We start from the raw sequence: 25,811 nt of genomic DNA, 5'->3' as shown, positions 1-25,811 counted from the left end.
CAGGACAATCCAACATCTGATGGATTCTGACTTGTATTACTTACTATGCCTCTCCTCTCCTACCACAACTTCCCAACAGCATCACCCCTACCTAAAAAGGGGCTGAATCATTTTTTTTTCACTAGATAAACTTTGAGTTCGTAAAAGGGAATTTTAAACATTTTAGATGAAAAAATGAAACCAGGTTTGGATAAATGTACTATTCAAAAACGAGAGGAAAAAAATGACACCGTAGTTCCAATTCCTTAACATCCCTTCTTTAAAAAGGTAAGTTAAATGTGGTTAGCTTACATGTAAATAATCCACTAGAATCTGGTTTTGGTGGTTTGAAAACTAAAATGTAAAACAAGATGTTTTTATTCTGAAATATTGTAACACAGTTGCGTATTTCATCTCAGTATAGTAAACTCTCAGACTGGCATTTCTCATCCAGTCTAACTCATACATGAGGGAAAAAATCCCCTCTACAACATACCTGACAAGTGGCCATCCAGTCTTTATTTTGGCATCCTTATACTTCCCAAGGCAGTTATTTCCATTTATTGTTTTCTCTTTATCACTCTCCCACCCCTACTTTCAAAAGAGCCAAATCATAGGAAATGCATACAATTCTAAATATAAACAATTACCTGATACATTTTATACCTGATGGGTAGTTTCTTCCTAGCATACTGAATTTAATCTATAAATTTTCAAAGCTGTTATGAGATGCAGTGTAGGGTGGGACTACATCTGCACAGAAAGTTGCCTTCCTTGGGTCCATTTCAGCTCTATGCTCAGATTCAAATTCTTCTTCCATGTATGGATGTGTAGGGTTCTGGCATCCTTTCCGTGGCAGACTGGGGAAGGAAAGCAGAGGCCTAAAGAAAAAAGCAAGCTAGAGCATGTGGTCATAGGACCATAGATTTGGACACAGAAGGAACCTTACAAGTCAAAAATTCTCATGCCACCAAAGAAGTACATAAATACCCATTTATATACCCCTTGAGAGTTGGGTGGAAAGTCTATTTTCTGACTTAATATTAAGAAGGGATTAGTTTACCCAAATTTTTCATCTCAAACTTCAGATGATTTCATTGAATTTAAGAATTTCCTTATCATAAGGATTAAATCTATCAACAACTTCATTGTTATTTCCAGTTTGAAATGGATTCAGCTGAAGCTTCTCATCCACTTCATTATTGCATTCCATCATTTCACTGTACAATTCTTTTATGTCAAATTCAGTATATACTATATGACTTATGAGAGTGATGATTCTGTACCTTCTACAAAATCTCAGAAGTTGGCAGAGACTTAAAAGACAATCTAGCTTAAGCCATATTTGAACAAGAATCTCTTCTATAACAGAGTGGATGGGTGGTCATAATCATAACTGGCATTTATATAACACGTTAAAATTTTCAATTTATTTCATATACATAATCATATTTTGAACTTCATAAGTGCCATGTGATGTGTGTTGCAGTTATTTTTACTATCTTCAGTCTACAGATTAAGAAAAGGAAATGTAATTTGCTTATGTTCACATAGCAAGTAAGTGTGGAAGGTAACACTTGAACATGGATCTTCCTGACTCAGGAAGTAGACCAAAGGAATTTTGGATAGCTCAGATTGCTAGGGAATTGTTCTTAATAGTCTAAATCTACCTCTAAGCAAATATTTTGTTTGGATCAATAGATAGATAAATAGAAATAGAATTCTGCCTTCCTGCACTAAGCAGGATAAATTACTGATTTATAATTAACACATACCATTTTTTCCCTGAAATTATTCTTACATTTCACTGAAAATACAAATAGGCACCTCATAGATTATCTGTCCTCTTTTGCCAATGTGTGAGATCTAAGCTGTCTAGCAATGCCATTTCTGGTCTAAACGAAAGGATTTTTCCTTTTGTCTTTTGTGTGAATACTATGCAGGGTTTTGTTTAGTCAGAATCTTCTCTTAGCCAACTGACTCAGACATGTTCGTGTGCTTAGGAAAGGAGCTCATGCAGCAGACAGGTGGGGCTGTCTAGAAATGACTTAAAGGAAAGAGGACAGAGAAACCATTTGGGCTGGAATTCAACGGAGTTATACATTCATATCCAGAGAGCACAAATGCTTAATGTCTGTGATAGAGTTCCTATAAATTGGACTAAAAAAAGTAGAGGATGAACGTTATTAGCTCCTGTGACTACAAATTCTTGACTACCTTCAAACTAAAGATTGTACACATTGCTTATAAATGTCTGTGTTTATACTAGCTGGACCATTCCTGAGGAGGAAAATAAGAGTCTCCATTCAGGAAAAAGACCAGGGTGTTTCCCAGTCAAATATCTGGTGGCCATGGAGCTGGAATGGTCATATGTCCAACTGTGGGGTTAAATGTGAAAATGTGCCTCCCTTTGAGCAAAACCCACTAAAATTTTTAAATGAATTCATTATACTTTTAGCCAATGGCATTTATGTTTTATAACACTATTTTGGTATGTGCTATGCATAACACTATAATTATGTAGGTACCTGGGAGATGAAATAAAGAGAGTATCAGACCTCAAGTCAGGAGTTCTTGGCTTCAAAACCAGCCTAAGACACTTACTAGCAATATGACCTGGACAAGTCACTTAAATTCTGTTTGCCTCCATTTCTTCATGTGTAAAATTGGGATACGAATGGCTCCTATCTCTTAGGTTGTGGTATGGATCAAATGAGATAATAATAATTTTAAAGTGCTTAGCCTAATAAGCCTTATGTAAATGTTAGTGATGAAAATGAGGATGATGATGATGATGATGATAATGATGATGATGATGATGATGATGATGATGATGATGATGATGATGATGATGATGATGATGATGACTCATTGATGATCCAGTGGAGGCATTATAGTGCCATGGAAAGGGCACTGAATTTGGAGTTTTAGATATCAAGTTCAACTTCTGGATCTACTCCTTATTCCGGTGTCACCTTAGGTCAGTTAATGTCTCTGGGTATCAATTTCTTGGTTTTTCAAATAAAGATATTGGACTAAACAGCTTTCCTTCAAGCGATCTATGATCCTACAATTTTATATTCTTTGATCTCTGGCTTAATAACTACTATATTTTAGCTTTATCTTACTTTATCTTACTCTCTCCAGGCCAACCAACAATATGGGATATAAAGACCAACTTAAATATATTCTGGAATTCTTGTTCCAGAGTAGGGAAGTTTTTCAAGTTTGCCCATTATACCACCAAACAAGAACAGGGATGAGTTACAAATAACAGAGTATTATTTATCTCAAACCACATTTATTTCTGATCCATCCTTTTCTACTCAAACCAATTTGTCACTAAGACACGGCAATTGTTTTGTCATAATTCTTCTAACATCATCTTATCTTCCTATTCGAAGAATAAAGAATAGAGGTAAGACCCAGTTAACTACTTTTGACTTGTTTTACTTGCTTTTGACAAACTAGATTTTGAGCTTGGAAAAAAAGCACTTAAATCTCTCCATGTTTCTATTTATTTACCCATAAAATGGGATAAGCATGCCCTTCTTAATTCATGTATTGTTGCAAGGCTAAGTTAAAAGTTATAAAAGGCCTTTTCAAAAGTAAAATTAATTATACTTTTATAGATGATTACAGGTCAAATGAATTTGATCTTAATTGTGAGCAGCTGGAAGAAAAGCATATTACAATGATGTATTGTTGGAAAAAAAAACACATAAGGATTAAATCTATCAACAACATCACTGTTATTTCCAAAGTGAAATGTATTCATCTGAAGCTCCTCATCTACTTCATTACTGCATTCCATCATTTCACTACACAATTCTTTAATGTCAAATTCAGTATACACTATACGATTTATAAGAGCAATAATTTGTACCTTTCGTGGAATCTCAGGGGCTGGCAGGGACCTCAAAGCTCATCTAGTTTAAGGCACATTAGAACAAGAATCTTTTTCTATAACACATCTGTGGAGTGGTCACAATTGTAATTGACATTTATTTTATTGTTATTCAGTCATGTCCGACTTCTTATGATCCTATTCGGGGCTTTCCTGCCAAAGATACTGGAATGATTTTTCATTTTCTTCTCCAGTTTATTTTACAGATGAGGAAACAGAGTCAAACAGTATTAAGTGACTTGTCCAGGGTCACAATGATAATGTATAATTGAGGATAGATTTGAAATCAGTTGTTCTTGACTACAAGCCTAGAGCTCTATCCATTTTACCACCTAGCTGCCCACCTTTTATATATATTTGGTCTAAGCAATGTGCTTTTTTTCCATCTTTACTCCCTATAGTGACACTTCTACAGTACCTTTCTTTTAAGCAAATACAGGGATGTGATGCTAGTATGACATCCTTAATGGAGAAAATTATTATTTTTGTTGCAAATCTACCATTTTCCTTCTGTTTGTAGTCCTCTTCTTATGCCATTGGAATGATGTTGCTCTTTTGGCTATCTTTGCCAAGCTTTCTTTAAACTATTTTACTGTCGACTGCATCGTGAGATATAATCGACCAGCATCTTTCCAGAAATGATTTTTAAAACAAATTTACAATTTAACCTGGTGTTGACTTTGGTAGACCCTCTTCCCCTTTTGACAACTAAATCTGAGGTTTGGTGATCAACATGCTTTCTGGATTCTACAGGTCTCCTTGTAGCAGTTATTTTATATTAGTTCTAAATGAAATGATTATAGCTAGAGTTTCTCATTTTTATTCTCTATTTCCAATTTTTGATTGTCAGTTACTTATTTAAACAATTCAGGGTTCAGCTATTCCAACTGTATACTATATGTTTTCCTCATTATTTTTTTTTTAGTTACTAGAAGAAAATCTTAAAAGACTATAGTGTTCCCCAATTTGGCTAAATAATAACAATGAAAGTATCTTAGGTTTAATAGACAGACCTTTGTTTTAATAAAATTTAAGGCAATTAAAATAATTTTATAATTTTCCAAAGGCAATATAGAGTTCATTCTCCCACTCTTCTAAATTGTGGACCCAACTCATAGTGCATTTTTAATGTCTATCATATATGTCATATATATGTGTATATATATACATACATATAAATAAAATTATTTTAATGTTTCCAAAAAGGGAGTGAAATGAGGACTTAATGACTTAATAACACCTGAGTAGCTTTTGTATTCATTTACCATGATGAGGATCTTTTGTGTGTATGTGGGGAAAGGAACAATAAGAAAAGCAACATTGAGTACAATGGGATGCTAAAGTATCCCCCAACTAAGAAGATTAAAAATACCATCATGTCACAATAATTTAGAATAAAAACTTCTAACTTTACATTCCAACTAGTATGATCCATCAGTGGATTATCTAAGTGTTAACTAAAGTCATCTACATAAGAATTAGGGACACCCACAATGAAGGTATTGATTAGCATTAGCATTAGCAATATGCAGACTTTTGTACTCAATATTCAACAATGGACCAAACAGTTCATAATTAACTGAAAGATGTAGAGAAGATAAGATTACATTGTGCTTATTGTTGGATGATTACTAAAAAGCATTTGTTTCAGGAGAACAAAACTCCATCTTAAAGCTCTTCACAATAGGGTGATTCTTATTCATATGTCAAAATCATTCAAGATTCCTTGGAAGATCATTAATAACGCTATTCAAGGATCCTCAAATACCCAACATCAGTCAAAATGTAACAAAGGACAATGTATGCTGGCCAAAAGTATTTGCCCCAGTGATAGAAAAGATCCAGTAGAGAGTTCAAATCTAAGAGGGAATCCCATAATAATGTGAAGTCCTCTAGATGTTCCTGCTGTTGCTAAATCATTTTGGTCATGTCTGACTCTTTGTGATCTTGTTTTGGGTTTTCTTGGTAAAGAAAATGGAGTGTTTGCCATTTCCTTCTCCAGCCCAATTTACAGATAAGAACTGAGGAAAACAGGGTTAAAGGAGTTGTCCAGGGTCATATAACTAGAAAATATCTGAGGCCAGTCTTGAATTCATTGAAGAAGTCATTGTGGTACTGCAAATCCCAGAATACTTTAGAGTTTCTAGTTAAGACATGAAATTCTTTAAGGAAATTTGACACCTACAAAATAGCAGCATAAAGCGTGTCTATTACCCAGATTTCCACAGGCATCTGGATGGACACACTTATCTACACACACACACACACACACACACACACACACATACACACACACACACACCTTGTTTAATCCTAAAATTCTACCAGTGTTGCTATATGGAAATAGCATTTAACTCTTGGTCTTATTTGTACTCACAAATTCAAAGAACCAATAACCACTTATTAAGTATGAAAATCTCTGTGCTTCGTGCTGTTGGTAGAATGACAAAAGTGGAAAGGTCTTTACTTTCAAGGAGCTTACTGGAAGCAATAACAAATAAATAAGGAACAAATTATGTACTGGCCATTCACTGTTTGATAAACTAATAATAAAATTTCTTGATATTGAACAAACTTTAATATTTTAATTATATGCTCATATAAATGAGCAGGTGGGAGGTACAGTGGATAGAGCATCAGATCTGACATTTACTAAAATCTGTTCTCAGACATTAGCTATGTGACCCTACCCAGACAACTCACTTTGCCTCTGTTTGTCTCAGTTTCCTCCTCTGAAAAATGGAAGTAATAATAGCACTGAAATAAGGTTTATTATTGGACCCTTCTTTGCACAGATTAAAACTTGTTTTGACAAAATTAGTTTTATTATCTGCACACCAATAAGCTTACAATAAACAACAGAACATAAGCTTTTACAAAAAACCCAATCTGACTTAAAAAAGTGACTTATGCAAAATGCACTAGAAAAACTCTATTCTGAACAATTCAAAACAAAACTTTCTATTCTAAATTTTACTACTGCTAATACATTTAACCAAATTTTCTACATTGAACTGTGAACTAAGTATCCTATCTTATAATTCTAAGATTTCCTAATTATATGAACTATGAAAATCATTTTTACATAATCTATATACATATAGCTACATATATTTACATATCTGTATTTTATATGTGTGCATATGTATAAACTTGTAAAACTTCTGCCTTTCAGCAACTATAGACACTGAATTTACATGTCACGTATATTTACATGCACAACTCATATATGCACATATACATATGTATATTATAACTATGCTGTTATTTCTAACTATGTTATAAGCATGTGTATAACTTACAGATTTATTTACATGTGTGTAATATATACTTTATTTACCATATGTTGTTATACTAACCTCTGCTGTGATCCATTTTATGTTTCCTGATATTACTCAAATAGAATATCTCAAAACTGCCCAGATTTGATGGATTCTTGCCTAGCCTGGCTCTGCCAACTGAAATAAGGCTTATTACTGGACTAGACTGATGGTAGTCCAGTAAAGTACTCAAGTCTGTCTGTCTCAGGCTGTAGGAAGAGGATGGTCTGATAGACCTCTCCACCCGAATGACAGTAAAAAGTGATTTGATTGCTGTTAATCTTGTAAAAATAGTAGTTTGATTTATTAAAAGAGGGCCAGGGAGTGGAGTCCCTAACACTAGGTCTCTACTTCTCCTCCCTTCGATCTATGGGGCTCTCATGGATCCCTCTTCTGGTCTTGAGGTTCCCTGTCCCACTCTGTCTGTCTAGACCCCTCAAACCCCTGATCTAGCTTCTTGACCTACTGGCCCTCCAAATATTGATGGTGAATGAGTTATAGTTCAGCAGGAGTAGCTAGGGGTGAGGTAGATGATGAAGTCACCCCGGTGGGCTCAGCCAAATATAGCCTCAACCACACCTCCAGGCAGACTGGTCTCTGGGCTCTGGTAGGCTTCCTCTCAACAAGATGAAATCGCTTAGGCTACTGGAACACAGGGAACAGAAGACATCTGAGTGGATAGGATGTCTCTCTCGGGGATAGGATGGATGATGGAAGAATCACAAGATCTGGGCAAATGGCTTCCCACAGAAAGTCAAGTCACCAATGGCAGGAAGTGCTCCCTCCAGACTCTCGAAGAGACCAGGGACACTCCCCACAACTGTCTCTGCAAGTCTCCTTATATCCTTTCCCCAAACTCTTTAGAATCTCTCCTATACAGTTCCATGTGTGAGCCAACCCAGCGGTGCAAAGTCAAACACAAACCTTTGCAAAAGCTTTTCTCTTGTTCTCTCTCTCTCTCTCTCAAAACCTACTTCCCAAGGTTGATGTGAGGATCAAATGAGATCACTGTAAAGTGTCTAGCATCGTGCTTGGCACTTACATACTTGGCACATATATGTTAGCAATTATTCAGAAGAATATGTAATGGGAAGAAAAATAAGTGGTTTAAAGAAGATAGCCACGACAAAAAGGGAATACCATAAATGAAAATAAAATCAGTGAACTGAGAGCCAGGCTCTGAGATAGAAGTCCTGGGTTCCAATATGGCCTTAGACACTTACTAGCTGTGGGGACCCTGGGAAAGTCACTTAGCTCCCATTTGACTAGCCCTAACTGCTCTTCTGTCTTGGAACCAAAACACATTATTGATTCTAGGACAGATGGTAAGGGTTGAAAAAAAAAACAGTTTATTTTGGTACCACAGAGTTAGTTAGACATCCATATTAGGAAAATATGGTCATGATTTGGGGATGAAGGGTAGGGAAAGAATTTTTCTTAATTTACTATAGAAATATATGAGTTAGCCACTGAGTTAGTTTTTTTTCCTAAAAACTTCACTGAGTGTAAAAGCAGCAAGTTGTATCAAAGATGATTTTCTCTTTGGAATTGATTGTATGCTACTATTATTGTAGAAAAAGTCATTATTATGAACACAGAAGATCTTCCATATAACCAAGAGATTTTTAAAAAACTTAATGATAATAATATATTTGTATAATTGTAAATATTTATTGAATTAATCTGGAAAAAGTTTTAAATAAAAACAGTAATAATAAATGCTATTAAAACTGTAATGTTATGTTTTTCATAAAAAAACTACCCCTACTAGAATAAGAATGAATATATGGCCCAGGTGGTCTCTCATGGAAGACTGAGTTAGCTTCTGGATCATGATATACACTGATCTCTAACTAGCTTTATTTGGAGGTTACTTTAAGTTGCTCTCTGATTCAATGTGGAGCATCCTTTTTTGATCTTATATTTCATCTTCTTGTATTTCATATCTAAGAATGGCATTCCTGACTAGAGAATTATTTCTATTTGTAAAGCTATAGCAACCATGCTCTGAAATTTCCTAAACAGTCTCGGTTTCTAGAAAAGTTGAAGTTTTAATGAGGTCTTGTGAAAGGATGGGTCACATTTAACAAGGGCTAGTAAGAAGGCATTCTCTGGAGGCTGCTAGTTGGCTCAGTAGATAGATTACTGAGACTAGAGTAAGGAAGACATGAGTCGAATCAGATATCAGACACTAGCTATGTGATCTGGAGCAAGTCACTTAACCTCTGTTTGTTTTAATCCACTCAAGAGGGAAATGGCAAACCACTCCAGTACCTTTGCCAGGAAAAACCTATGGACAGTATTGGCCATATTGGTCTACAGGGTCACAAAGAATCAGATATGATTAAAGGACTTGACAACAACAAAAGAATATATTTGCCTAGAGTCTTGTAAATCCAAACTAAAAGGCTTCAAACTGAAAAGTACAAGTAAAAAAGAAAATTGTGTATGTACTTATACACACATATGTCAAGTTAGATACTACAGAGAATAGTTTAAATGTAGGAAGAAGAATAGTAGAACACACACGTAGAACTTCATAAGGTGAAAAAAAAAGAAAAGATTCAGTAATAAAAGTCATAGTTTCCAAGTTTCCAAAGATGAAATAGATCAGGAATCTGGGAAAGAGAACACAAATCAGGAACATAGAGTTTAGACAGTAATAATGAGAGAAACAGCTAATACTTCTGATGAAATACAAAGGATCCTAAGAAAACTTGAGATACTAGAATATTGGTTTGAAGCTAATAAAATGAAATTTAATAGAGATAAGTACAAAGTATTACATTTGAATTAAAAAAAACTTCACAAGTATAAGGTAGTGGATCCATGATGAGACAAGTTTTACTGAAAAGGATTTGGAAATTTTAAAAGACTGAGTATACTATTTCAATGAAGAAACTGAATTGAATTTTGAACTTGAAATTGAATTGAACTAATTGAATCTTAGGTTGCATTAAGAGACATAGTGCCTATCCAAGGAATGTTAAGAGTTTTGTTGTATTCTTCCTGCTTAAGTTCATATCTAGAGTTCATTTTTTGGCACTATATTTTTAGTAAGCTAGAGAGTTAGGTCTAAGTAGAATCAAATAAAGAGTGGTTGCAGGAAATGGGATGTTTAAGTTAATTTTAAAAGAAGCATTGGAGAGGGCAAATGGGAGAAGAGGAGGATGACAGTTGTCTTTAAGCATCAGGATTGCTATACATAGCATGAGGGATTAGACTTGTTCTTTCTGGCCTCAGTTGGTAGAATTTAAAAGCAACAGGTAGAAGCTGTCAAAAGGCAAAACCGGAATTGAAGAAAACCAAATATTTCCAAACAATGAGAGCCAGTTCCAAGGTTGAATGGGCCACCCTTGGATATAGTGGTTTCTCCTTCTTTGGAGGTCTTCAAGAAAAGGCTTTGTATGAAACAGAAGGAGATTTTTGTTTAGGTATAGATAGATTTGTACTAGATAGTCTGTGGGATCTCTTCCTCCTGTGAAACTCTATGAATATCTTTAGACATTTTAGTTGATTTTTGGTTGGAAAATGTAGTCTTTCAAGGACAACTAAATTCTAAATTATTTGAAGGCAGGAATTTTACTTTATTTATAATTGCAGCACCATGGAATCAAGAATTTCTGTCTAAATAAATATTTGTTGAATGAACAGAAGAGTAAATAAACTTTTTAAAGATATTATTTTACCTCCTTTCACCCCATATAACACCTCATTCTTTTTTCTGCAAATTATTCAAATAGCCAGCTTAGTTCTATGCTTTGTGTTCATTGACCGTATATGAGAATTATTTGAAAGAATTATATATGTTTAGTTGTAAGAAAATAAGACTTTAGAAGAGATACGTAACCTATCCTCAAGTTTTTAAGAAGCTATCACGAAGTATAGGGATAGAAGTCATTCATCATCATGGAAAGAGAAGTAGCAACAAGGAAGTTGTAAAGGAATAGATGTAAGCTTGATTTTAGAAAAACACAAAACAACCCCCCAAATTTTGGTACAATGAATAGTTCTCCAAAAGTAGAATGGACTCCTTGTGGGGGTTGTGGGAGTCTAGATGACCACTGCTTCATTATATTATAGGAGGGATTCTTGTTCAGGTATGAGTTGGAACAGATGGCAATGGAGGCCCTTTAGAATTCTATGATTCTGATTATAAACACAGCCTTGCTTTCCAGCTTAATGGATTAACTGTCGAGTATTACCATTAGTGAATAAACCAGCTGTACAACAGATCTAGGAATTCAGGGAGCACAGCAGAGACAAATTAAAGATAGAAATCTACATTTCTTTCTTAATTCAGAAGATCTGGAAATGATTCAAACAAGGCTATTTTGGATATGGTATTGCACTCAGGTTTGCTTAAAACACCTTTATGATTGGGGAGCTGTGGTGGGAAACCAAATCTTTGTTTTATGGATATAACAAATGGGTCCACTGTGGTAAATATGTCATTTGTTCTTTCTCACAAAGAGATATTCATTGCACAGTGCAAATAAAGTAAAATTTCCCTTCTACTTAAGGTTTGTTAGCTGAAATTTATGCTTTTAAAATGTACCGCAAATACCAAAAAACTGATCTGTACCTTTATCAGCTTTTAAATCAAAACAGCTTGCTATCTGGTAAGGACAGCAGAACTGGTCGATTTATTTCATAAAACTTTTATGTACAAAGCGACAGTATCCATGAACTTAATGGAGAGAATATAGAGTCTGGAGGGGTAATTTTTATTACAATTTATAGTGGGATTACCCATACTCCACAGTTTTCAAATTTTATTGAGATTTTATGAGAGCATGATGCTGACGCAGTTAACGGCAGTAGGTAGAGCAGGTATAATTCTAGCTCATCATAAATGGGAAATGGAATTGACGTAACTATTATATAACAAATCCAACAGTCTATTAATTGCTAGGGCCCAATCAGAGTCATTATTTATCATAGTTTCACAGGTAAAATATTTCACCTAAGAGTCAAAGAATAAATAAAAGCTGACTGTAATTTTCTTGCAGCGATATCTTTTCATTAAGACGGTTTGAAAGCCATAAAAATATTCCTCGCCCTCAGGAATGCAACTCCTGAAACTATTAAGATCTAAATCATATCAAGCATCCATAATATACTACCAGACATTAGATTTAAATATTAAACACTATGAAATAAAGCAAACTTGGGGCGACAACAGAGGCAGAATATATTCAAGAACACGAAGAAACAACATATGGCTCAAGAACTATAAAACAGAAATAGGTTTTTTGATGGTGCTGTTGCCACTCAAGAAGTCTGGGAATGGATTTTTCTCAGCTTATGGTCTCTGATAGATAGTCCTTTTCTTATCCTCCATATTCCTCCTTGGTTGCAGGTCACTGACAGCAATACTCTTTCAGTCCAGGGATCTTGAGTGCAAATAAAACCTACTTTACTAGAGGTGTGAGAATTTATAAGGGGACACTATATAAATTTAAGCAGTTACGGATAAATAGAGTAATTACAGACTCCAACTTCATCCAGCTTTGGTGATAGGTGCCCCTTAGAGACTACTTCATTGTAGAAGACTCTAGCTAGTCACCTAACACCTGCCAATTTCTTCTCACTGTGCCTACCTGAGTCCTCTGTATTCTCTTTCTAACTTCATCTTACTTCTACAGAGTTTTTCCTATGCCCTTGGCCATCAAAAGGAGGTGAGATACAGTTGAAGAACAGCATTTTTAACTTGAACAAAATTCTCCCTTCCATTTAATTCAATTTAGTAAACATTTAATTATGCATCTACCAAGTATAAACACTTTACTAGAAGATATGAAGCCAACAATGAGGACAAAGTATTTGTCTTCAAATAATTTATGGTCTCTACATTCATTAAAAGTCCCTTATAATCTGTCAATAAGCTATTTTTTCAACCTTATTACAAATTAATACTCTTCATGGTCTCTAGCTTCTTGTTGATTAACAACTGAACTTCTATAGACATAATCATTTCACAAGCACAAATAAACAGATTTCAACATACCATTCTAATGAAAGAGATGCCTATGACAACATATAAAATGGAAGGAAAGCTGGGACTAGAGAGAAAAAAATGCCCCTGTCCTCTTCCCCCCCTACCCTGGACTCAAGTTTGAAACAGTCTATTGTAGATATGGAAGAGCTAAATATATAATATGATATAATATAGTGAGGATAAGTAGAGTAGTATATAAAAGGCTAGTTTTGAAATCAGGAAGACCTCACTCAAACACATAGGAGCTAGTCTGTATGACCGCAGGCATGGGCATGGGCAAAGCTTCACAGTGTCCAGTGTTTCCCTCTGAGACTATTAAAGTTTCCAGGCAGTTGTCAGTCTGCGTTATTAGTGGAAGTTTCCAAAAAGGCAATCCTCTACCTGAATGATAAACAGGTCCAGAAAAAATGATAATACATTGATTAAGCACCTCTTCTGCATTAGGGCACACCACTCTTGTACACAGAAGCTGTTTTTAGAGCAGATAAAAGCCATGCTGCAGAAGACCATTTAATTCTTATATTCTCCAGGCTAAACATTCTTTGTTTCCTTTTTGTTTTATTCAAGTAGGGTGCTCTTCAATCCCCTTCTCATCCTGTATGCCTCTTCTGGACATACTTGATTTCTTCATTTCCCCCCTTCCTTGATTATAATCTGACCAGCACAAAGAAGAGCAAGACCACCACCTCACTTTCATATTTATGACATGGTTGCTAATGCAATATGACCCTCTGTACAAAAAAAGAAGAGATAAATATATCTATGTTGTGAATCTACACATAGACACACATGCATATGCACATATCCATGCATGTAATTAAACATATAGAAACATAGATGGATATGTGTATAGGCATGTATAGATAGATATATGTGCATGTATATAAATATGAACACATATATGAGTACATATATTGAGAGAGAGAAAGGGAGAGAGAGAAAGAGAGAGAGAAAAAGAGAGAGAGAGAGAGAGAGAAAGAGAGAAAAAGAGAGAGAGAGAGAGAGAGAGAGAGAGAGAGAGAGAGAGAGAGAGAACTACAAAAATAATCTGGTTCAAACCTCTTCTTTAACAGATGAGAAAACCCAAAGGCTCAGGGGTTGCCCAAGGTCACAAAGGCATAACCATCACTGATTTTTTTTGAACTCCAAATGGTCTTTAATACCATATATGAGAACCCAACTATTATGATAACTAAAATTAGCAGCTGAGGATAGAACTGAGTAATTATTTTTAATGATCTCACTATTATTTATTAGGATACAAATTCTAACAACTATTAGTTTGATATTATGTCTGTTCTCCAAAGAGCCCAAAGCAGTTTATATTAGTTAATCAAATCAAATTGAATCAAATTACTCATTAACCCAAGAAGATTGGTAGAGAGAGTTCAATAAAATACCTGAGATTAGAAAAATAATTTTATAGTAGAAGGAGGGCATTTTTGAAAAATCCACTTAAAAGAGCCACTCCCAATGAACATTTCAAAATAACAGTGACAATGATGCTGAGAGAATAAATATTAAATCCTATGCTTCCCCCCTCTTTTTTTTGCCCTTGCCAAATCTTAGAGTAGAAATAAGCAGTTCAGTCACCAAATGTTTATAAAATTCCTAAAGGCCTTGTGTAATAGCCCCATACACTTAAATATCATACCAAAGACATAACAGAAATAGACATATTTTAACACAAAAACCAATAATTTCTCTGTAGGAAATAACAGCACTTGTATAGTTGGAGTGAAATTAGAAACATTATATTCTTTCAAGGCAACATTCAGACAAGAAGAAAAAACTCTTCTATTTTTAAAAAAGTACTCATTAATGAGAAGAATTTGCCTATATTTCAAAACCATGGTTTAACACTAAATATCTTAAATATTGCTATAAAACCTTTGCATGTGTTACATGAATACAAATATATAAAGATATGTTAGGAAATAATGTTAGTGAACATTACCAGGTTTTCACATTATTTAAACATAAGTTAAGACGTTTTACTGAAAGAGTGTAATGCAGGATTTCTTGCATTTGCAATATTACCCTAGTCCTCTGGATCTCTAAAAATTAAAAGAGTATTCCGGGCTCTTTACTCAATGATTCCACAGTAGGATGAAAACACAATCACTTTGTTCAAGTCTAGCTTTAGCTATTTCAGCTAATTGATGGATTTGTTATTTATTTATGCTTCCCCCATCCACCATTATTTCATCTTACTTTCCTCTTCCCATCCCCTTCTCATTTTCTAGTTTTATTCACAAAATGCCAAAAACAACTGGTCAGCTCAATAAGCAAAAATAATCCATGGAGCTAGAACTTCAGCTTTTCATAGGTAAACAATAAGCTGCTTGGAAAGGTTTTTAACTTTTCAGCTGGGTTCCTCAGCACTGTATAGACACAGCTCCTGACTCTTTGTGGCTAGTTCCTGCCACAAGTTTTCCTCTTGCTTCCTTCTGAGAGCCAATCTAATTTTTGCCAGAGGAAGTAGAGGGACTGACAGATTGCAGACATTTTAGATAAAAACGTAAGTAAGACAGAAGAAACCAATTCTTTGGTGGGGCATATTCAGCCTTGATGATTCTTATGCATTCACAAAAGGAAAAAATAAGAGACTAATTTTCTAGTGGAAAAACTCCAAGCTGGGATATGTTAAGGGAAATAAAGAGACATGGAGATTAAAACAAGTGAAAAATATGTTTAATAACATAAATTTAATTCAATTCATCAAACTATCATTTACTGACTTCCTACCATGTGCAAATCCAAACTTATTTACTAGAAATTCACAGATCTGAAATTCCTGCCCCAGTGGCTCAAGGCACTATTACTATTCTTTTTTGGTAAGTTTCATTGGTTTAGTAAATTCTAGGGACTGTGATTTTATTGGTAAAGGGAACTCAAAGATGACCAAACTCTATCAATTCAGGTGTTCAACTTCCCTGAAACTTATAATTTTAGTTGTCTATAGCCCTGAGAGATTGAAACTTGTCCAGGGTCACATAGTTGTGCCATACACATGTCAGAGTCAGGACCTGAACACAGATTTTGCGGCTATGAGTTGGCTCTTTATCCTCTCTGCCATACAGTCTCTCCACAGAATCCCCAAGTGATAAACTATATATTAATGAAACATTTTTGATCTATCAATTCTTATACTAATAGACAATGAATGGATAAAAAAGTATTTATTAAACACTGTGTGTCAAGCACTGAGCTAGGCACAAGATATAAAATCAAGTCAACACTTGCCCTCAAAGTGCTTATATTCTACAAGAATGGAGACAACACACACAGGAGAGAAAAGACTAGGGAAGGGAAATGTTTTGGTTTAGAAAGTTACTGTCGGAGGAGGGGGAATAGACAGGTGTGGCTCAGGGGATTCAGAGGTGAGTCTAAAGAAGGGAGGTCCTGGGTTCATATCTGTCCTCAGACATTTCCCAGCTGTGTGACAATGGAAAAGTCACTTAATTTAAGCCCCATTTCCCAGCCCTTACCACTCTTCTGCCTTGGAACCAATACACAGTATTGATTCTAAGAGGGAAGGTAAGATTTTTTTAAGTTACTGGGACATCAAATGGGACTCTAAGAGAGTAGGATGGGCATATTTTTTTCCAGGAATAATGAAAGAATTGATTTGATTATTGTTCCTGAACTGGAAAGGGGGAGGGGATAATTGTAGAGTGTCAAAGGTTGATTTGGACAGAGAAATCTGAGGAATGAAGTGATAGGTGCCTGGAGCAGGTTTATATGAACTTGGGGAAACTAAGAGAAGGAATCAGGAGAAACAAATAATCCTGCTATCCCCATACCTCCCTCCCCCCAAATCTCTTAAACTTTAAACCTTCAAATGGACCAAATAGTAATAATTTTCAAGCTGATGAAACAAATTCAAAACTAAAAAGAACTCAAATCTAAATTATTTCTATTCATCAGAGAACTGTGTCATCACTAGATTGCCTTGTTTAGTGCTTGAAAAAATATAATCTGTAGTTCATAACAATGATCTGAAAGTTAAATATACCCAAAGCAAGGTTTACTAACTGACTCCACAAGCAGAATAATTGACCTTACACTAGGTCAGCTGGACTGTACTATTCTGGTGGTGTGGACAGATGACACCAGCATTCCAAACTTGTTGCTGGATGGCAAACTAAATGAGGTCACTGCTCTGTAAGATGGAGAGAAGAAACACTTCAAGGACAAGCTGACAATCTGAAGCAGCTACAAAACATTAACACCAATAGTGGCCACGGTGGAAAGAACCTGTTAGGAAGAAGTGATCTAAGATGAGATGGTTCCAGGAGAGCAAAAAGTCATGTTGGTCATGGAGCTTGCAGCCAGGGCTCCTGAGTCCTGAGCAGGCTCCGTAGTACTCACTGCTTGTATGTATACTGGGCTTGTATGATGACCATATTTTTTGCTCCACAAACATAAATTATGCAGATGCTAAAAATACATGTGTGGTTTGTTCTTGTGGGCTGCTGAAAAAAGCAATAGCCTGCAGGAGGGAAATGGGGTGTGCTTATTTCAACCGTGCCCAAGGCTACATCTCATTCAGTGTAGGAATGGCTGCTATGAAAAATATGGCATATTTCTGAAATCAAATAAGAGGGCAGCACTGTTTCAGAAAGAGGTGAGTACCAGGTATTTGGGGCACACCCAACAGCTCCTAATGCCATGCCCTACACTTAAGCTTCACAATATATTTTAATTATTTTCATTCTAATATTTTAAATTCCCCAAGTTTCCACATATGCCATATTCTTGTACAAGACCAAAAATTCCTTTCAAAACCAAATTTGTTAGGATTTCTATATTCTCTAGTGGTCTTTTCTCACAGATTTCATTTACTGAAGATAAAGCCCAGAAACTCAGGAAAAATCTCTCTACTTGACAACTCACAAGGCTTCTACCAACACCCTATTTTGGCTGTCATGTCTCAAAGGCATATTTTGTTAGAAAAAGAGAAAAAACACAAACTATTTGCTGGAATAGGGACTTCTAAGAGATAGTTGGCTGAGTATTTCCCAAGTTTCTTAGTCTTCGCCTCATAAGACTTTACTTATAAGCATCTGACATAGATATCATGAAACTTTGGCAACTTTTGGATGTCTTCAAAGTGCATCTTTTCTAAATGGTTGTCCTCTTTTGCTCTCCTATTATTCGATTCACCAATATTTCTGTCCCCCTGTTAAAGCACAAGATCTCAAAAATGTGTTTTCAAAGAGTTTATTCTGCATGCAGATCCAAATTAATACAAAAGGAAGGGCTTGGCATCAGGTAAACAGAGTTAACACATGTAGCTTTATTTAGTTCCCCTTCTTTACAGCTTCTCTCTTTCAGTTTTACCTTATACCATCACTGAGTTATAGAGTAATACAGGCATTACCCTAACTTAGAAATTCTTCTAACTGTTAGGATGAAGACTATCTAGCCTTCCAAGAAGTACCTCATTCTAGTGTCATACAACCAGGTCACCAGAACTGATGCTGAATTTATTCTCAGGAAATACTAAGTCAAATTAGGCAAATAAAACAGCATTTGACCTAAGTATCGCTATTACTACTTAACTTGAAAGCTACATTCCTGATAGTTATCAAACTTCAATATTATCTTTATTTGCCTATTATAGGAATGGATTATGATGAGGCAAAGGGAAAGGGTTTTGATAATCAACTGATTTACCTTCGTCCAAGTGCTACACCATCTAGTGCAAGATGAATAATGAAATCTAGAGAGTTACTAAGATTATATATTCTGGGAGTAGGTAGGTGCCACAATATGCTGGGCCAGGAGTCAGGAAGACTGAGTTAAAATCTTGCCTCAAACACTACTTAGCTGTGTGAACCTAGTTGAGTCATTTAACTCTGTTTGCCTCAGTTTCCTCATCTGTAAAATGAGTTGGAAAAGGAAATGGCAAACTATTCTAGGATTTCTGCCAGGAAAACCACAAATGAGGTCATAAAGAGCCAGACACAACTGAGACAACTGAACAAACATATTCATTCTTTTTCTCCTTTCCAGCAATCAGCTTATTTTTACAACAGCCAATCAAGTGATCAAATGATGAAAACTTCATAAAATTCTGAATTTTGTATATTGTTAAAAACATTGGGGATTAGAAAATAATTAATAGAAAAATGACTTTTACAAATATACTCAGATATAATAGTTGTATATTACTAAGAAAAAATGTTTCTTGATCTTAATCTCCAGCCATAATACAAATTCTATTCTTTTCTTAGAATTTGATAACACCATAATGGCCACTTAGCTAATTAAATTAAGTTAAATTAAATTCAGCAAATATTAAGTTACCTACTCTGTGCAGAGAGTGGTACAGGTTGAAGAAAGAGACACAATGTTTAAGTAAGAAATAGCCTTTGCTCTTATGGAGTTTGGAAAGGAGATATTTGATGAGAAATAATATATGTTCATGACATGGAGGTGCAAAGAAAATGTTATGAAAGTTTTGAGGGAGAAAAAGTCAATATTTACTTGACAGATCATAGAAAGCAACATGGAGTAGGTAGCATAGAAGCCAAGCTTTGCATGCTCGTTAGAAATTTAAAAGGTGCAGAAGAAAGGAGAATACTTTAGGAATAAAAAACATTAGTGAGAAAAAAGCAAAAAAATGTAGGAAAATGAAAAAAAATGTTTTTAAAAAACAAAGAGTAGTTTAATTTGGCTCGATATGATAGTAATAATTATATAATGCCAGATGGGGATAGGAAGGGGATTTTATATGAGTCATGGTTGAAAAAAGTGAGACAAAGAACAAAGAGGTCCTTGAATGCTATGATGGAGCTCAATATATAGTAGGCAATAAATAACTGCTGAATTTTTTGAGCATCATTATCACATGACAAGATCTACACATAAGGAGGTTTATAAGGTCCAACAGTGCTATAAGAAGAAATGAACTACAAGATGGAGAGAGAGGAGTTTTACACACCAATGCTCACTATAAAAATCTGAATATAAATTTAGACCTGAAAGAGTTACATAGTCCAATTCAGAATACTCAAATGGCCCTGGAAATCCCATCCAATAATATAGATTATAATCATCATGTCTATTCATTCTGTGTGATATTTGTCCATGCTCTCCATAAGTTTGTCACAGAAGGTCCATCCAATGTCTTGAATCATTCAAAGGAGTTGACCCGACTATTCATTCACACAGGAAAGGCAAAGTGGAAACAAAATTTCTATTATTCAGATTAAAATTTGCAACTGGGTGGACAGCCTCCATGAACTATTCAATCAGTATGTGCAACTGGGATAGACAATATAGACTGACACAATTTAGTTAGTCCAGCATTGAAGAAAGGAGAATAGCAGGATGGAATTGCCTTTGGGGAATTGGAAAACTTTAAAAATAAATAATATATTATGTAGAACCAATTGCACATCTAGTCAATATTCAGATTTACTATTCTTACCATCTTAGAGACTGGGATAGTATGACAAAATTTACTCTCACAAGTTATACTGTACCTAATTTCTAAAATGATAGTTAATGAATCTATAGTGATTTCAGTTAAATATTTCTGCATATGAGGCTATAGTACCAAATTTTAGTATGTGAAGATATCTACGTAATGTTAACTTTAATGTTAGAATGATGAATATCCACAACCATACATTCTTTGGAAGCCAAACAGCTCTCACCTAGGCATGTCAAAATATACTATTTTCTGATTTTTCCTGTTGATTTCAACATGCTGTCAAATTAGCAAATCAGTGCTGCCAGATATCGAGTATACTGTTTCATATAAAAAGAACTTTAAAAGCATTGTGTATAATACATAGTAGTTAATTAATGCTAACTGATAGACTGAACTTGAAATTATAGCTTTTCTATATCTATATGTAAAATATAGAGGTATTAGAACAACCAAGTCATGAATCCATTCAAGAAAGAAACTCATGAAATATCCAACTCCCTCATCACCACCACAAGAATGACAAAAGGGATGAAGATCTCAAGCCAAATTCTATAGGTGCATACACTAATTAGTCTCCCAGAATGTCTTCTCCTACAACTCAACTTCAGTATTCATGTTCCACTGGCTCTCCTTAAATTCTGTTACCCCTATACACTCCTTCTCCTTCTCCTTCTCCCTTGGGTCATTCTCTATACTATTCCCATACAAATATCTCTCATTCCCTTCAGTACCAGTAGATCATCTAAAATAAATCATTTCCTGCACATTTGGCTGCTCTCCACCACCAGTGATCATAGCTGTAATCATCTGTAAATCCCAATTCTTTCGCATTCCAATCTCTCCATACACCTTTAGCTTTTCTGACCTGAATCTTGCTACTAAACTTGTTAAAGTAATGCTCTATTCCTTAGAAATCTGACCCAGATTTCCCATTGGGAGATGTTTTGGCTTTTTTAGTTAGATTCCCTCCCCCCTTTTATTCATGTTTCTTCCTTATTTCCCAATTCTTTTCAGTTTAGGGGATGGAAAGCTTTAAATCCTAAAGAGGTGTTTGATTCTATTCAATAGCTTCTTGACTAAAAGGCAAATGCTATTAAAGAGAAAAAAAGAAAAAAGTAGCATGTCTAGGTTACTCATACATGTTCATATATATTGAAAATTTACAGAACTGTTTGAGACAAGGACTATAAAAATGACATTTGGCAATTAGTTTTGAACATTATGTAGAAAAATTTTTCCCAATTAAATGATGGCAGATTAGTGGAGCCAGTACTCTTCCTTTTCCCTTTAATAGTATATTATTTTATTTGAGAACTTAATAAAATTACATAGAAGATCACCATCATCACAAGAATCTTCTTTACTAGTCAGCTGCATATCACAAAAGTGGCATTTCTATTAAATAACAGTATATAAAATGGCAGTTTATTGTATTTACATGGTTAAGTTATTTATAAAATGTTGTAAAAGCAATCAATAAATAAAAATTGACTAATCTATTCTATGCCAAGTACTGTGCATGACACTAATACAATGAAACAATCTCCAATTGAGCTTACCAATGACCTTGGAGTCTAATAAATTAGATAAGTCATATATAATTAGTTACAAACAGAATAAAGAGAATAAACGCAATAATGTTTATGAGTTAGATTGGAAATGATGGCACTAGAACTTAGGGAGGTGATTTAAGAAAGGGTTAATGTAAAAGAAGATGGTGCTAGAGTTGCGTCTTGAAAAAAAGAGAATCTTCCAGTACAAGCTGGATTCTTTCCAGTTTGCGGGGATGGCCAGTATGAAAATGAAGGCATAAGCAACTGAATATCTTGTGTAAGAAACCAAAAAAAAAATGGCCAATTTGCTTAAATTGCAATATGCAGGAAGAGGACTAATGTAAAATGAGTTTGCAAAGAAAGGTTGAGGCTAGGTTGTACAAGTCTTCTAAAGCTAAACAGAGAAATTTATATTTTATCCTAGAAATAATAGGAAGCCAAGACAGTTACATGGCTCAGTGGATTAAAAGTCTAGATGAGAGGTCCTAGATTCAAATCTGACTTCAGACATTTCTCTTCTGCCTTGCTACCAATATTTAGTATTGATCCTAAGTTGGAAGATAAGTTTTTTTAAATTTTTTTAAAGATACAGGTAGAGGTGTTGGTCTTGGCAAGAAAAGTCTTCTCTTTTTCAAGAAATTGAGGAAAAAAGAAGATGACATCAAGAGGTATGGGTGAGGGAATAAGATGGAGTTTACAATTAATGGACTCAATTTTCTCAACAAATTAAAATGTAAGGTCCCTAACCGTGAGAGGCCTGAGGAGATGAAATAAATTCCTTTTTTTTTTGGGGGGGGGGGAGTAAACAAAGGAATCAACTAGAGAGGAATCAAAAGATGATAGTTATTATGTTGATTTCAGTGTTTAGACAAAGAAATTTTTCTAAAAAATAGAAATAAATCTGTGAATTAGTTTCTAAAAGAATGGATATCTTTGTCATCACTAGAAATGTATGAGTATTTTCAATATTAAAACTGATTTCTACACTGTAATCAGAGGTATAAGCTATATCAAATTAGCTTTACTGTAGTGAAATGAAATAAAGAGATAACTTAATCCCTTTTTGTCCTCTTTACCTCTATACTTCTGAGTGGTGGTTATTGGCCAATGGCAATAGTAGCACAAGAGGTTAGTTCATAAAACTAGCAATGAAAGTGGCTTTTGTAAGTTAAAGCCCTCATGGTTTTATCAATCTGGAGATTTTTCTAGTGAAATCCTAATGGTGAAATTGGGACAGTTTCTTATATGTTTATAGATTATTTCCCCTGATAGAATGGAAGCTCCTTGAAGAAAGTAATTTTTTTTACTTTGCATTCTCAGTGCCTAGCATAGCACCTGCCACTTAGAAGACAAATAAGTGCTTGTTGAACGATTGCTTAGTTGGTTTCACATACTAGGAAGGAATTGCCAATATCCTGGCAGTTCAATATTTGTTATTAAGTAATTTACTTTTGTGTCCAAATCTATGATCCTCTTTGTGTTTTTCTTGGCAAAGATACTAGAGTTCTTTGTTATTTTCCTTCCACAGCTCATTTGATAGATGAGGAAACTGAGGCAAACAGAATTAAGTGACTTATTCATAGTTGCATAGCTAGGAAGTAGATGAGTCTGGATTTGAACTCAGGTCTTCCTGACTACAACCCTGGTGCTTTACCCAATGAGCAACCTGACTGCCATTCAAAGTATACTAAAGGATTTTATATCTCCATATGCTTAGATATGTTTGGGCAAGGATAAGACAATGAAAATGGTTTTGTTCGATTTTTTTCTGAAAGATGACTTGTATGATTTCACACACAGATTCCAGTACAAAAAGAAAGAGGAGGAAAATCATTAGGTCATTATTGTATAGCTACCTAGCAGAAAAAATAAATAAAAATGGAAAATTACTGTGGGACTAAGAAAGGATAAAGAGTCAAAGGAAAACTTCAAGAACTGCTGAATAATTACCAAAGTCTTAATTAAGCAACTAGGGCTCATCAGGGTATTACTATGTAGTCAACTGTCTTCCTTACCCCTTATTCCTAAAGGATTCTAAGCCTGCTTCTTAAAATGCTCCCACCCAGCTGAGGCATCACCTCAAGTACAGAAAAGAATATTTTTATAGCCAAATGTTCAACTGTTGAATGTGTTATTTCACTGACATGTTAGCAACCTGCAAGTGACTCAAAGTTTAGCAACTGGTATAACTTCCAAAGCCCACGCATTACTGGCTGGTGGCAGTTTACCTACCTTTAAAAAAAAATTAAGGCTGAACAACCAGAAGAAACACTGATTTATAAGTGAAAATTTTCATGATGACTAATTTCAATAAAAAAGTACTTATATCCGTAACCAAACCAACCATAAATTATCCATCCCTTGCTTACAAAGGTAAGCATCACATCACATATTAATCAATGTCTTATGTCCTAAAACTTAAATGTCTAAATTCTACAGTAAAAAAGTGGCAATTCATTATTTTCAGCTAAATTTGGAATGCGTGTATGTGTGTGTGTATGTGTGTTTGTGTTTTACTATCCATCATGGTCCCAAGTAGAACATTTGAGCTTTTGGGACAAAAACCCACTATTTGACAAAAACTGCTAGGAAAATTGGAAAACAGTATGGGAGAGATTAGGTTTAGATCAACATCTCACCTTACACCAAGATAAATCCAAGTAGAACATTTACTGATCTAGATCCAGTCTTTTATTATTTAAATGATTTTGGAATAGAACCTTGTGTGGAAGCAAAGGGTTAAAGGTCTTGGGTTGACTTTTCTGCAGTTAATTTGAAAACTACCCTTAGATCTAAAATTAAACTTGACCTGATTTCTTTCTCTTACCTTTGACATGGCTTCTCCCATCCTCCAGCAACGGCACTACTATAGTGTTATTCATGTTTCCAGGTGACCGCACAGCTGTATAGACAACAGGCACCGACTGCACCACCACTGGGATGCGGTGAACATGACTCAGTTTGTTAGACTGTAAATTCATGGGGCTTGAAGGTGGTACTGGATGGATAATGTGCAAAAACTGCTGACCACCCACACCTGATGCAGAGGCCACAAGAGGCCCTGGAGTTAATACTGTTGGCGCAGATGATGCTGAAGATACTGACGTGATAACGGTTGGGGATGAGGCTGGACGACTAGAGGACGATGATGAAGAAGTTGAAGTAGAGGAAGGAGAGGAGGCAGAGGCTGTCATGGAAACTGGGGAGGATGAAACTGCTGTAGGGGACGTCCTGGCTTTGTTTATTGACAAGTCCACTGGCTCAGTTTGTGTTTGGAAGTGATCTGTGGATAATGAGTCCTCCGGGGGCTCCGTTTTCATGTTATTTAACAAAAGGGGAACGGCTTCCATATCCGGGTAGTTGTGGACGTTTGGAGACTGTGGGAGAAAAAATGGAATATTAATTTCTCTTTTTTTTTGTCTGTAAATTTTCTTAGGTATGTGATCAGAATCTATAAATATTTACCTTACTTCATATTTCTATGGGAAATCTATGTTATAAAGCCTGTAAGCAAAGCTCGGCATATTGTATAATCTCCTCAAAAATAACAAGAGGATGATATATTTCAGTTAAAGTTCATATATAAATACTTACCTGATTATAA

General features: G+C 35.1%; 1 protein-coding gene across 1 annotated transcript in view; it reads right to left on the bottom strand.

The window, feature by feature from the left end:
• KLF12 (Kruppel like factor 12) overlaps positions 1-25,811 on the bottom strand; it is a 554,999-nt gene that overhangs the window by 149,564 nt on the left and 379,624 nt on the right. Inside the window, exon 3 of the mRNA XM_044670595.1 lies at positions 25,035-25,584. Coding sequence (XP_044526530.1) covers positions 25,035-25,584 — 550 coding nt within the window. The remainder of the gene's footprint in view (positions 1-25,034; positions 25,585-25,811) is intronic.

The sequence above is a fragment of the Gracilinanus agilis genome, chromosome 3 (genome assembly GCF_016433145.1).
Source record: "Gracilinanus agilis isolate LMUSP501 chromosome 3, AgileGrace, whole genome shotgun sequence".
NCBI lineage: Eukaryota > Metazoa > Chordata > Mammalia > Didelphimorphia > Didelphidae > Gracilinanus > Gracilinanus agilis.
The sequence above is the reverse complement of the archived record's forward strand: the minus strand, read 5'-3'. Positions and strand labels throughout refer to the sequence as shown.